General features: G+C 42.4%; 1 protein-coding gene across 1 annotated transcript in view; it reads right to left on the reverse strand.

Annotated features, from left to right (window-relative positions):
* Positions 1 to 2,584: 2,584 nt before the first annotated feature.
* Positions 2,585 to 12,593, reverse strand: part of tars3 (threonyl-tRNA synthetase 3) — a 68,340-nt gene continuing 58,331 nt past the window's right edge. The window contains exons 18-19 of the mRNA XM_060924159.1: positions 10,947 to 11,061; positions 2,585 to 3,901 (exon numbers count right to left, since the gene is read on the reverse strand). Of these exons, the coding sequence (XP_060780142.1) occupies positions 3,753 to 3,901; positions 10,947 to 11,061 (264 nt within the window). The 3' untranslated portion in view covers positions 2,585 to 3,752. The remainder of the gene's footprint in view (positions 3,902 to 10,946; positions 11,062 to 12,593) is intronic.

Consider the following 12,593-nt stretch of genomic DNA (forward strand, 5'->3'; position numbering starts at 1 on the left):
TGACCTAAAACATCATCTGATTTTCACACAAGTCCTAAAAGTAGATAAAGAGAACCCAGTTAAACAAATGAGACAAAAATATTATACTCGGTCATTTATTTATTGAGGAAAATGATCCAATATTACACATCTGTGAGTGGCGAAAGTATGTGAACCTTTGCTTTCGGTATCTGGTGTGACCCGCTTGTGCAGCAATAACTGCAACTAAACGTTTCCGGTAACTGTTGATCAGTCCTGCACACCGGCTTGGAGGAATTTTAGCCCATTCCTCCGTACAGAACAGCTTCAACTCTGGGATGTTGGTGGGTTTCCTCACATGAACTGCTTGCTTCAGGTCCTTCCACAACATTTCGATTGGATTAAGGTCAGGACTTTGACTTGGCCATTCCAAAACATTAACTTTATTCTTCTTTAACCATTCTTTGGTAGAACGACTTGTGTGCTTAGGGTCGTTGTCTTGCTGCATGACCCACCTTCTCTTGAGATTCAGTTCATGGACAGATGTCCTGACATTTTCCTTTAGAATTCGCTGGTATAATTCAGAATTCATTGTTCCATCAATGATGGCAAGCTGTCCTGGCCCAGATGCAGCAAAACAGGCCCAAACCATGATACTACCACCACCATGTTTCACAGATGGGATAAGGCTCTTATGCTGGAATGCAGTGTTTTCCTTTCTCCAAACATAACGCTTCTCATTTAAACCAAAAAGTTTCATTTTGGTCTCATCTGCCCACAAAACATTTTTCCAATAGCCTTCTGGCTTGTCCATGTGATCTTAAGCAAACTGCAGACAAGCAGCCATGTTCTTTTTGGAGAGCAGTGGCTTTCTCCTTGCAACCCTGCCATGCACACCATCGTTGTTCGGTGTTCTCCTGATGGTGGACTCATGAACATTAGCCAATGTGAGAGAGGCCTTCAGTTGCTTAGAAGTTACCCTGGGGTCCTTTGTGACCTCGCCGACTATTACACGCCTTGCTCTTGGAGTGATCTTTGTTGGTCGACCACTCCTGGGGAGGGTAACAATGGTCTTGAATTTCCTCCATTTGTACACAATCTGTCTGACTGTGGATTGGTGGAGTCCAAACTCTTTAGAGATGGTTTTGTAACCTTTTCCAGCCTGATGAGCATCGACAACGCTTTTTCTGAGGTCCTCAGAAATAATCTTTGTTCGTGCCATGATACACTTCCACAAACATGTGTTGTGAAGATCAGACTTTGATAGATCCCTGTTCTTTAAATAAAACAGGGTGCCCACTCACACCTGATTGTCATCCCATTGATTGAAAACACCTGACTCTAATTTCACCTTCAAATTAACTGCTAATCCGAGAGGTTCACATAGTTTTGCCACTCACAGATATGTAATATTGGATCATTTTCCTCAGTAAATAAATGACCAAGTATAATATTTTTTGTCTCATTTGTTTAACTGGGTTCTCTTTATCTACTTTTAGGACCTATGTGAAAATCTGATCATGTTTTTGGTCATATTTATGCAGAAATATAGAAAATTCTAAAGGGTTCACAAACTTTCAAGCACCACTGTAGCTGCCTGGATCGTACCTTCAACATCCAAGAGAGCCCTGAAGGACCTGGAGAGATCCACAGCTCAGATTGGAGAAGCTGTTCTCAGGATAACTGTAGTATGGACACACCACACGGCTGGGATATGTGGAAGTAAGGAAAAGCTATATGGAATCATGGTTACAGTGTTTTGCAAAAGTATTCACCCCCCTTGGTGTTTGTCCTGTTTTGTCGCATTACAAGCTGGAATTAAAATGGATTGTTAGCACCATTTGACTTACACAACATGCATACAACTTTGAAGGTGCAAATTGTTGTTTTATTGTGCCACACACAATAATTAAGATGGAAAAAAAAACAGAAATCTGGAGTGTGCATAAGTATTCACCCCCTTAATAAGAGCTGGTCCAACCAATTCACTTCATAAGTCACAGAATTAGTTGATTAAGATCCACCTGTGTGCAATCAAAGTGTCACATTAAATCTGTATAAATCAAGCTGTTCTGTACATGTTGTGTAAGTCAAAATGGTGCTAACCCCAACAATCCATTTTAATTTCAGCTTGTAATGCAACAGAACAGGACAAACACCAAAGGGGATGAATACTCCCACAAGCTAGAATCGGGTGCTTTTCGTCTTCTTCTTCTTTTTTTTTGGTTAACAATGAGTCACAAAAATATTTTGTACCTCCAAATGGTTAAAAATAAAAAAATAAAATTAATTCAAGTCTGCTGTAATGGTAGAAAATGTGGAAATGTTCATGGGGTGAATACTTGTGCAAGCCACTTTGGGTTTGGGTTTTGTGGAATTAAATATTTGCCTGAATGTGGCTCATATTCGAATAGTTTGATTAAGTTTATTAAATAAAGGCTTTGAAAAACGGTTACCTTTTTGGTCATTTTTAACGCCTAAATAGCTCTCATGGTGTCTTTTAATCTGGAAACACTACATGATTAAGAAGGCATGCCTCGATGAATTAACACACATCCGAATTCTCACTTTCTCTCCAACACAAAATATCGCTGAATACTGAGTCAAGATTAAATCAGGAGAACCGTCTCTGAAAATGGTTTATTCTTCATTATTCCAGCAGTCATCACAGATTTACTTCACCTTTTCCCATCATCACATATCAGACAATACAAAAACATAACATTCTGGGTGAAATTTACCGTCTGCGTTCTTACATTCAGTCCAACTGACCCCATTTAAAAACAAAACAAAAAACCCTCTCTGCAATGACACCTTGTGAATACAGAAAATCATTTTGACAAGTGTTCAAGCCAAATGTCACCTCTACCAACTGCTTCCCACGTGTCTACAGAACTGTTTGGATTTCAGACGACGCACTGAAAAAAAAAAAAAAAAAAAACACACTTCGATCGCACGAACAGAAATTTCATTTACGTTCACAGTTCCATCTGTTTTCCTCTTTGTTGAACTCGGTCCATCATCCCATCCCACTTTCTAGAACTGCTGCTGCTGTATTTCCTATTACAGTTGTCCTAGTTTTGTCCTTTATGCCTGATGACCTGATCCCAATCTAAAGATAAAGCCTTTTTTCGTGTCCTCATATTCCTTCCCCTTAGGAAATAGTGTTTAGTAGTGTTTAATAATCAGCCTTAGGGGTGTTACAGTTTGAAATGTCCACAGTATAATCACCTCATCGAACAATATCATGCTTTTGGAATATTAATCAAATCAAATCGAGTAATTGTTCTTCATTCTTAGAAAAACATTGTTGAGAAATGACTTCTTGGTCACTGTCGGTATTTATCGTGTCGTCGTGGTTATGAACTGGGGGAAAAAGGAGAGTCGAGAGCAGAAGTAGCACTGAAATATGTTTAGAACAACTGCAGTTTAAACACAGCTGGAGTGTGTTTTCATTACAGCAGTGTTCTCTACACTAAGAAACAGAGGTTGGTGAAATTTTAGTGTTGTTGCACAAAAGGTGGACACCAACAACGAAAACTACTAGATTAAAGAAATGTACTTGATTGGGGTGGAAAAAAAAAAAATCACCACCGTAGGCCGTAATAAATGGAAATGCAGCCAACAATGAGGCAAGAGTCCAATCATACACAGTGACTAACCATGAAACCATGACACCCGTAACACCCCTAATCAAATCCCTCTCTTCTACCCAACAGCTGTTACTGGGGAGGGGGGTAAGAGGCTTTTTTTTTTTCTCTCAATCTGAATTGGATTCAGGCCCATATATTTGTTCAGAACACCTCCTCAGCGTTCCTGCAGCGTGATTGTTTGAGCAGAGAGAGCCGAGCCAGAACCTCGGGCACCGTCAGCTCGCCGTGGACCTTGTTGTCCCTCGTGCGCACATTGACGCTGTTAGTCATCTTCTCCTTCTCACCGACCACTGCCAAGGACAACAACATCAAAAGAGGGAGGAATAAAAAACAAAAACAAATAAATAATGCATAATGATTTCCATGTTCATTTCTGCAGCTGCTCTGCAAGAGCAACAGTTGGCATAACAGCATTCCGTGTTTCTTTTGCAAACAGACTGAAGATTCATTCAGTCAGAGAATGTGCGCACATGTCATTCTGCACTCAGAATGCAGTCAGAATTTTTAGAATGCACTTCGAATATCCCGGAATATACGAAGAATTTTCATTCTGACGGCATTCCGGCTCATTCCGCCTCTAGCGTGACTACCTTATACTATTGTTTAGTAAACGGTGACTAAACACCCCGAATCATACGGCAGAGAATGGGATTGATCAGTTACAGAGGTGGACAAAGTACCCAATTTCATTACTTTTCTTCTCCGTGCTCTCACGGAAGGCGGCCGCATTTCTCTGCTCTCCTCTCCGGTGGGCAAAGCTGTCGGCACTCAGACTGTGGCTATAGAACTTGAACCACAACATGGTTGTCATCTTGGAGACGCTTTCGGCTTTGCAAGGAATAAGTATTTCGGAGACCAAATGGAATTGAATTGAACAGAAATGGACAGATATGGACAAAATGGACAGATATGGACGAGTGGTGTGGACGTGTAAAGACCGCATCTGTTCGAAAGACCAAACAATCTCTATCTTATCGACATTCGGCTCCCTGAACAGCACCGGCCTCGATCAAGGCCGTTGCTGGGGAAACATTTGCCCCAGAAGGTCACTGCTGGGAGACACTCTTGCATTCTTCGCATTCCTTCCCCAATTTTCCGCGGTCGCCGTTTTTCACCCCCAGTGTGACAAGCGGGTGTGTGACCAGCGCCGTTTGCATGGCTGCAGGAGTGGACGGCTGCTTGCTTGCGCTGGGTTACCTCCTCCCCTCTCCTCCTACCCCCTTACCCCTCTCCCCCCACCCCTGATTGCCCCCTCCTTCCCCCCTTTCCCCCCTTCAAGTCCCATGTTTTAAAGTGTACTTGTGTTATTGTGTGCTTGTGCGGAGGTTTTTAAATGCTCCCACACTGTACTCCTGATAGGAGCATAGTGTGTGTGTGTGTGTGGGGGGGGGGGGGGGGTTCTTTTTTTCCTCATCTTACTACTGTGTTTCTTTTATCCCTGTCTTCCTGTCCTGTTCCCCCTCTGTAAGGACAGGTTGATGGTCAATTTCACTGGTAACAGTGACAATAAAGGGTTCATTCATTCATTCATACTTAAGTCAAAGTACAGATCCCACTGGTTAAATGTTACTCCGATACAAGTGAAAGTTGTCCAGTCAAATTTTTACTTAAAGTACTTGCTTTTAAATATACTTAAGTGCTAAAAATATATTTTCTGTCAACGCATCGTTGTATTATTGCCACAACGCTTACAAAACCTAACGCCGTTAACAAAGACAGAAATGTGAATTCACAAAATGAACGCATGCTGTGCCAGAATGGTGGTTTAACGTTAAGCTAGCTAGTCAGTGAAACTCCACCTGACATGCTAGCAAACTCTTTTTCAAGCTCTGAATCATATCGGGTAGCTAACGCTACTAGAAAAGAAAGATTTCTACATTGTTTATTTGGCAAGATTATGCTAAAACGTATTTCTGAAAGGACTTCAGATAAGTTCACGTTATTCATCTTAGCGTAACTCCGTTTTTACATGCTAACTAACAGTATCCAAGTTAACTAGCTATGTGTAAACATTAGCCGTGGACAAGGCGACGGCAACTTGGCGGGCAAATCCATAGAAAGTCATTTGACTAACCAGACTGCATGGCTATTGCAATGTTATTGCTAGCTCTAAAAGCACAGACAACTTCGTTGCAAGCTTTCTCTTGGAATAAAACGTTATATACCTCAATATGCTTCTGCAGGTCGGATGGTGAGTTTCTGAACGCCGTGATGTGGTTCGTTTTCAGTAAACAAAGCAAACATTTAAAATGAAACGAATCTTTAATCCTTTCTGAAAACTGAAACATGGGTTCTAGGTAAAGCCGTGAGTGTGTGCGTTCTCCACCTCCACCTTCCATTCTGCCATCAGCTGATCGTGTTAAATAACGCTACTGAGAAATCACTGAACTTGATTTTATACAGTCTATGGACGTGACGTGACCCTAGTGATTACTGATCGGCTGTCTCAGTGTCACCTGCAAAAAAACAATCACGTTTTAGAAAAGAAAAAAAAACATCCACTTTCAAAGCCGCTTTATAGTAACGAGTAACGAGGAGCTTGACAGAAATGTAGTGGAGTAAAAAGTACGATATTTGCCTTTCAAATGTAGTGAAGTTAAAGTCATAAGTTTCCAAAAAAATACTCAAGTAAAGTACAGATACTCAAAAAGTGTACTTAGGTACAGTACTCAAGTAAATGTACTTCGTTACTGTCCACCTCTGGTTAATTGTCTACGTTTAATTGTTTTTGCCTCAGCTTAGTGAGTAGTTTACATTCAGGATTTTTTTTGTGCACATCTCATTTAATCTTTCTGTGTGGAGTTGGCATGTTCTCCTCGTGCCCGCGTGGGTTTCCTCTGGGTGTTCCAGTTTCCTCCTACAGTCCAAAGACATGCAGATTAGGTCAACTGGCTACTCTAAATTGCCCAAAGTCAGGGTTCTAACTCGACCAAAACATCAGCGGAGTGGCACCAATCCTACCGGCCGGGGTTTCTACATACTCGGAGATGCATTCTAATGCATTTCCTGGTACTTGCAGGCCTCCCTGAAAGTCACTCTTTTTTGGTAATATTAATGAGGTTTTGTTTTTTTTCAAAAAGTTGCTGTGATTGTTTTTGATTGAAGACTTCATCTCATCTCATCTCATCTCATTATCTCTAGCCGCTTTATCCTTCTACAGGGTCGCAGGCAAGCTGGAGCCTATCCCAGCTGACTACGGGCGAAAGGCGGGGTACACCCTGGACAAGTCGCCAGGTCATCACAGGGCTGACACATAGACACAGACAACCATTCACACTCACATTCACACCTACGGTCAATTTAGAGTCACCAGTTAACCTAACCTGCATGTCTTTGGACTGTGGGGGAAACCGGAGCACCCGGAGGAAACCCACGCGGACACGGGGAGAACATGCAAACTCCACACAGAAAGGCCCTCGCCGGCCACGGGGCTCGAACCCAGGACCTTCTTGCTGTGAGGCAACAGCGCTAACCACTACACCACCGTGCCGCCCTGGTTGAAGACTTATTAAAATTAAATATTCAACTATATTAGTGACATATTTATAGAAGAAGAATAAAACAACCAGGTGATGTTCACCAAGTGTCAGCTTTATTTTCAGCTTCAGCCATTCAGTTACAATCCTTGACTTGCAAGTGACGTCAAAGCAAAATAGAAACCCGGATGTCGGCCATGTTGGTGGAGATACAAATGCGGGGTCAAGCGACATTCCATACAAAACAGTCACACATTTTTTTTTTTTATCAACTCTCTTTGTTTTTCCGCTGATTTACACTACCGTTCAAAAGTTTGGGGTCACTTTGAAATGTCCTTATTTTTGAAAGAAAAGCACTGTTCTTTTCAACGAAGATCACTTTAAACTAATCAGAAATCCACTCTATACATTGCTAATGTGGTAAATGACTATTCTAGCTGCAAATGTCTGGTTTTTGGTGCAATATCTCCATAGGTGTATAGAGGCCCATTTCCAGCAACTCTCACTCCAGTGTTCTAATGGTACAATGTGTTTGCTCATTGCCTCAGAAGGCTAATGGATGATTAGAAAACCCTTGTACAATCATGTTAGCACAGCTGAAAACAGTTGAGCTCTTTAGAGAAGCTATAAAACTGACCTTCCTTTGAGCAGATTGAGTTTCTGGAGCATCATATTTGTGGGGTCGATTAAATGCTCAAAATGGCCAGAAAAATGTCTTGACTATATTTTCTATTCATTTTACAACTTATGGTGGTAAATAAAAGTGTGACTTTTCATGGAAAACACAAAATTGTCTGGGTGACCCCGAACTTTTGAACGGTAGTGTAAGTGTTCTTTTTCTTAAGCGATGCCGTATCTTTGTGCTGTATATGGTTGTGGTCACAACAGTACTTGTGACTGCGACACGTTCTGATTTTTTAGAATTCCGTCCGTGATTCGGAAAGAGGGCGAGGAAACTCTGAGGCTTAGTACGGAGAGGAGACGAGCGCGGCTGAACAACATCGGCAGGGCTGATCTAACAGAGGCTAAAACCAAAACAGCTCGTGTTTGCAGTGATCGTTTTATCTCAGGTGAGATTCAAAAGCTTTCTTGATAATATCATGGAAGCATTTTATTTCGTGGCGGCACGGTGGTGTAGTGGTTAGCGCTGTCGCCTCACAGCAAGAAGGTCCAGGTTCGAGCCCTGTGGCCGGCGAGGGCCTTTCTGTGTGGAGTTTGCATGTTCTCCCCGTGTCCACGTGGGTTTCCTCCGGGTGCTCCGGTTTCCCCCACAGTCCAAATACATGCAGGTTAGGTTAACTGGTGACTCTAAACTGACCGTAGGTGTGAATGTGAGTGTGAATGGTTGTCTGGCGACTTGTCCAGGGTGTACCCCGCCTTTCGCCCGTAGTCAGCTGGGATAGGCTCCAGCTTGCCTGCGACCCTGTAGAACAGGATAAAGCGGCTAGAGATAATGAGATGAGATGAATTTTATTTCGTGTTGCTAGAATTTTGCTATAAAATGAGCGCTCTCTCTTGTCGTGGTTCACTCGGTTGTTGTTAAAATTATAACACGTGTATCATCGTTTCACTTTTAGGTGCGCCAGCAAAATTATACAATAGAAACAATCCAGACTGGGCACCTGCTCAGAACATGGGCTGTGTTTTGTCCAATGTCGGACTTGATTCTTCGGCAGCCGAACCAGATAGCGTGTGATATCTGGGTACTCGATGGTTGGTAAAAGTGTCTTATCTTCAGAAAAGTCTGACTTTTTAAAATAATATAGGTCAAACCCAGATATATCTATCTTCTCTTTGTATCGACTCTTCGCTCGAGCGTTCAAATCGTCGTAATAGTGAGAAAATTCAGTATTGTTTACAGACACGCTTTCAGCGGCTGACGTCCAAGTTGCTTTGGGATCAGGACACTTCATCCAATGCCATTTTGTCCAATAAAATCTACACGGGAGAATAAGGCTCGGTAATACGCGCTGACGTGGCGTAATACTTCACACTGAATGTGAGTTTTCTCAGTCTTTCTAGAATGGGCACGCTGATGCCTCTTGATCATGTGCAGGTGAGCCTCATTAACAGCACGCGTGCAAAAGTCCGCTTGGCGCGCACGGAGTCTGGAGCGTGCTTTTTTTCAAACAAACAAACACCTGAAATATAAAATAATTCATAGTGCATATGAAAAAGGCTTTGGACAAAACGTCTTAACTACTGGACAAAATGACCTGTATCTGTTGCTTTGTATATCCCAATCATCATGGCAGACACTCATGGCGTAGCACATTTTGATCATGTGGTTGCAAGTCATCGATACATGACTACCCAGATCTAACTCAGGGACCGGCATATATTACGTGCATTGCACGCATAAGCGTTTCTTAACACGGAAGGCACTTTATCGCGAACACAGTATAAAGAAGGAGGTAAACCGGACTAGCAAGATCAGTGACGATCTCTACATGGAACTACTCGGGCAGCTACACGCTGGGCGCTTACATGGACGGGGAGTGGAGTATGTTCGAATGTAGAACATTCTCATGGTGGTGTGCTGTCGCCATCGCATGGAGATAAGAGAAAATTAAACAAAAGACCACATTTTCAAGATTGATTAGTCTTTATTAGTGTAGCGGCAACTTTTACAGGCGTGTTGGCCATATTGTGGGAGTAGCGGGAAGGAAGCATTGCGTATGGGTCCGATACACTGAAAAGGTGCGAGTATGTACTCCGCCAGTAGATGAGGGTTTGGGTGGGTCAGTCAGTCAGTTCTTCCAGCTTGTCCCACTTATGTGTGTGGGGTCGCTGCCATGTGGACCCTATTAATCAGCGCATAGCTTTAGGACAGATGCCCTTCCTGCCACAGCCCTCCCATTTCTGGGCTTGGAGAAACAACCATTCACACCTATAGGCAATTTAGAGTAGCCAGTTAATCTAACTGCATGTTTTTGGACTTTGGGGGAAACCGGAGCACTTGGAGGAAACCCATGCATAAAACATGTGGTTTTGGTCCCTCTGGTGTGCTATAATCACCCAAGAAAATTCATGGAAGCTGGTTGACGGCTTTCTGGATTGCCGACCCTCAACTATGAGGATGGCAACAAAGAGACGGACAGAATCTTTAACAGTTTTATTTTCGATGACGAGATCAAAATAAAATAAAATCAGATCGGGGGAAGTCACGGCCTAAAGGTTAGAGAAGCACCTTTGGGATCAAAAGGTTGCCGGGTCGATTCCCTGGACAAGCAAGAATGGCCAGAGCGCCCTTGAGCAAGGCACCTAACCCCCAACTGCTCCCCAGGCTGCTCTAGGTGCATTGATGCTCTGGATAAGAGCGTCTGCTAAATGCCATTAATGTAAAGATCATGCCACATCACCAATACCTGTGTTTTTTTTTCTTTTTTTCTTTATACTTTTATTGCACTCTATTTTCTTCATGTTACTGTCTATTCCTGACCCTTTCTATCTGTGAGCTCCTGGAACATGTAAATTTCCCCACTGAAGGATGAAAAGTTTATCAAACTTGATTGTAAAATGGTAACGGCTTATGCCCTTGCAAACCTTGCTACTATTTTAACCTGTAAATTGTTCGTAAACAGCCACTTGACTGTTAATAAAAACACTATATGCTTTCATGGTTTCTCATCCGAGGCAGTCGATGAGAGTTGATACTGTGGTGTCCGACTCCATGGCACTCTATGGATTTTATTTTAAGAGTCAGGCCTCCAAAAGTTAAGAATTAAGTAGTTTATGACGCTGGTGGTTCTCAGTGTACATGTGATGATAAAGATCAACATTGTTCCCATTCTTCATCAACAAGCGTCTCCTGTTGGAGTTAGGCGTTGTGTTAGAACCAGTTCGGATCTTTTCTTACCCAAAATGAAGTTGTACTGAGCCAGTTGAGCATTGCGGATTTTCTTGTTCAGAAGGCAGCCAGAGTCGAGGTCTGCATCCGCCATGAAACCCGCCTCCACGAACTGCTTACACACCTACGGTGGAACAAAGTCCTCTGCGGTGACTCATGCTACACTCACAAAACAATTTGCACCCACCCACCTTCATCCAGCATCTTACAGCTAGAAGCACTGAGCTAGAATCAGCAGAGCTTCAGCAATGTTGAATTCTTAAATCTGATTGGTCTGAATTGTTTGTCTTTGTTCAAATACGTTAAATCAGGGCTTTTCAAAGTGTGGGGCGCGCCTCCCCTAGGGGGCGCCAGAGTTCTTCGGGGGGGGGGGGGGGGGCGCAACGTGAGGAAAAATAAACCAGAATAAGTTACTATTGCGGACATTTAGCGAACTTCAGCTAGCCTTTGCCAGAGACAAAATGGATCGATTTTTAGTACCTAAAGCTACAGTGAGTGAGGAGACAGAGTCTGGGCCAAGCAAAAAAAGAAGGAAGTATGACCACGATTATTTAAAGTTTGGCTTTTCATGGACTGGATCTGAAGATGCTCCACTGCCACAGTGTGTTGTCTGCCAAGAGGTGCTAGCTAACGATGCTATGAGATGTTTAAAATGTGTAAAACAAGATGTTTAAAAAAAAAAAGCACAGATGTTTAAAATGTGTACAAAAAGAGGTTTTCAAAAAGCACAGATGTTTAAAATGTGTAAAAGAAAAAAATAATGTGTACAACAACCATTTTTTAAAAATACGAATGGAACATTAAGTATAGCAACAGCAAAAATTGTAAAGGTGGGGCGCTGTTGTTTATTTGCTCTCTGGGGGGGGGGGGGGGGGGGGGGGGCTGACTCTCCCACACTTTGAAAACCCCTGCGTTAAATCATTTAGAAATGCATTTATATACATAATTGAAAACTAAAACATGACATCATTTAACAAAGAACAACAGATAACTATTGTGAGCTTTTCCATCAGGACAGGTTTGTTTAATGGTTATGGAAGGAGTCTCCACTGTCAACGCTTTGTAAAAGTCAGTACATTTTGCCCAACAGTTGTGTTTTTCCCCGTACTTATTAACTTCAAGACAGAGAGACTGTGAGGATGGTGAGGGAACGACTGTCTTAACCCTTACTGACTGTTCCCAAACATTAAATGTAACCATAAATGGATAAAAACTGGCAACTGGGCCATAACTCTGGTAAAATGTGACTGAAGTGAATGGAACTGCAATATGCGTATTACTGACATATAACAAAGAATCCTGTCAAGTTTCGTGAAATTCCTCCAAAAATTGTGAGAGGAGTTGATTTCAGAAGGCGAGTACCCTTCCTTGGCTGGACAGACGGACATCGCCACGACATAATCCCCCTTCGGGTCTTTCGGCCAGCGGGGGATAATAAAAATTGTGAGGGAAGTTGATTTCAGAAAGCAAGCACACCTCGTTGAAATTGCCAAAGTACAAGTTTGTTAATAATCAAGGGCATAACTCTGGTAAAATTTGCCCAAATTAAACAAAATTTCAATCTGCGTATAACTGTCATATAACAAAGCTTTTTGCCAAGTTTGGTGAAATTCCTCCACAGATTGAGAGAGGAGTTGATTTCAGAAGAACGTACAC

Source organism: Neoarius graeffei, chromosome 6 (genome assembly GCF_027579695.1).
Source record: "Neoarius graeffei isolate fNeoGra1 chromosome 6, fNeoGra1.pri, whole genome shotgun sequence".
Classification (NCBI taxonomy): Eukaryota; Metazoa; Chordata; class Actinopteri; order Siluriformes; family Ariidae; genus Neoarius; species Neoarius graeffei.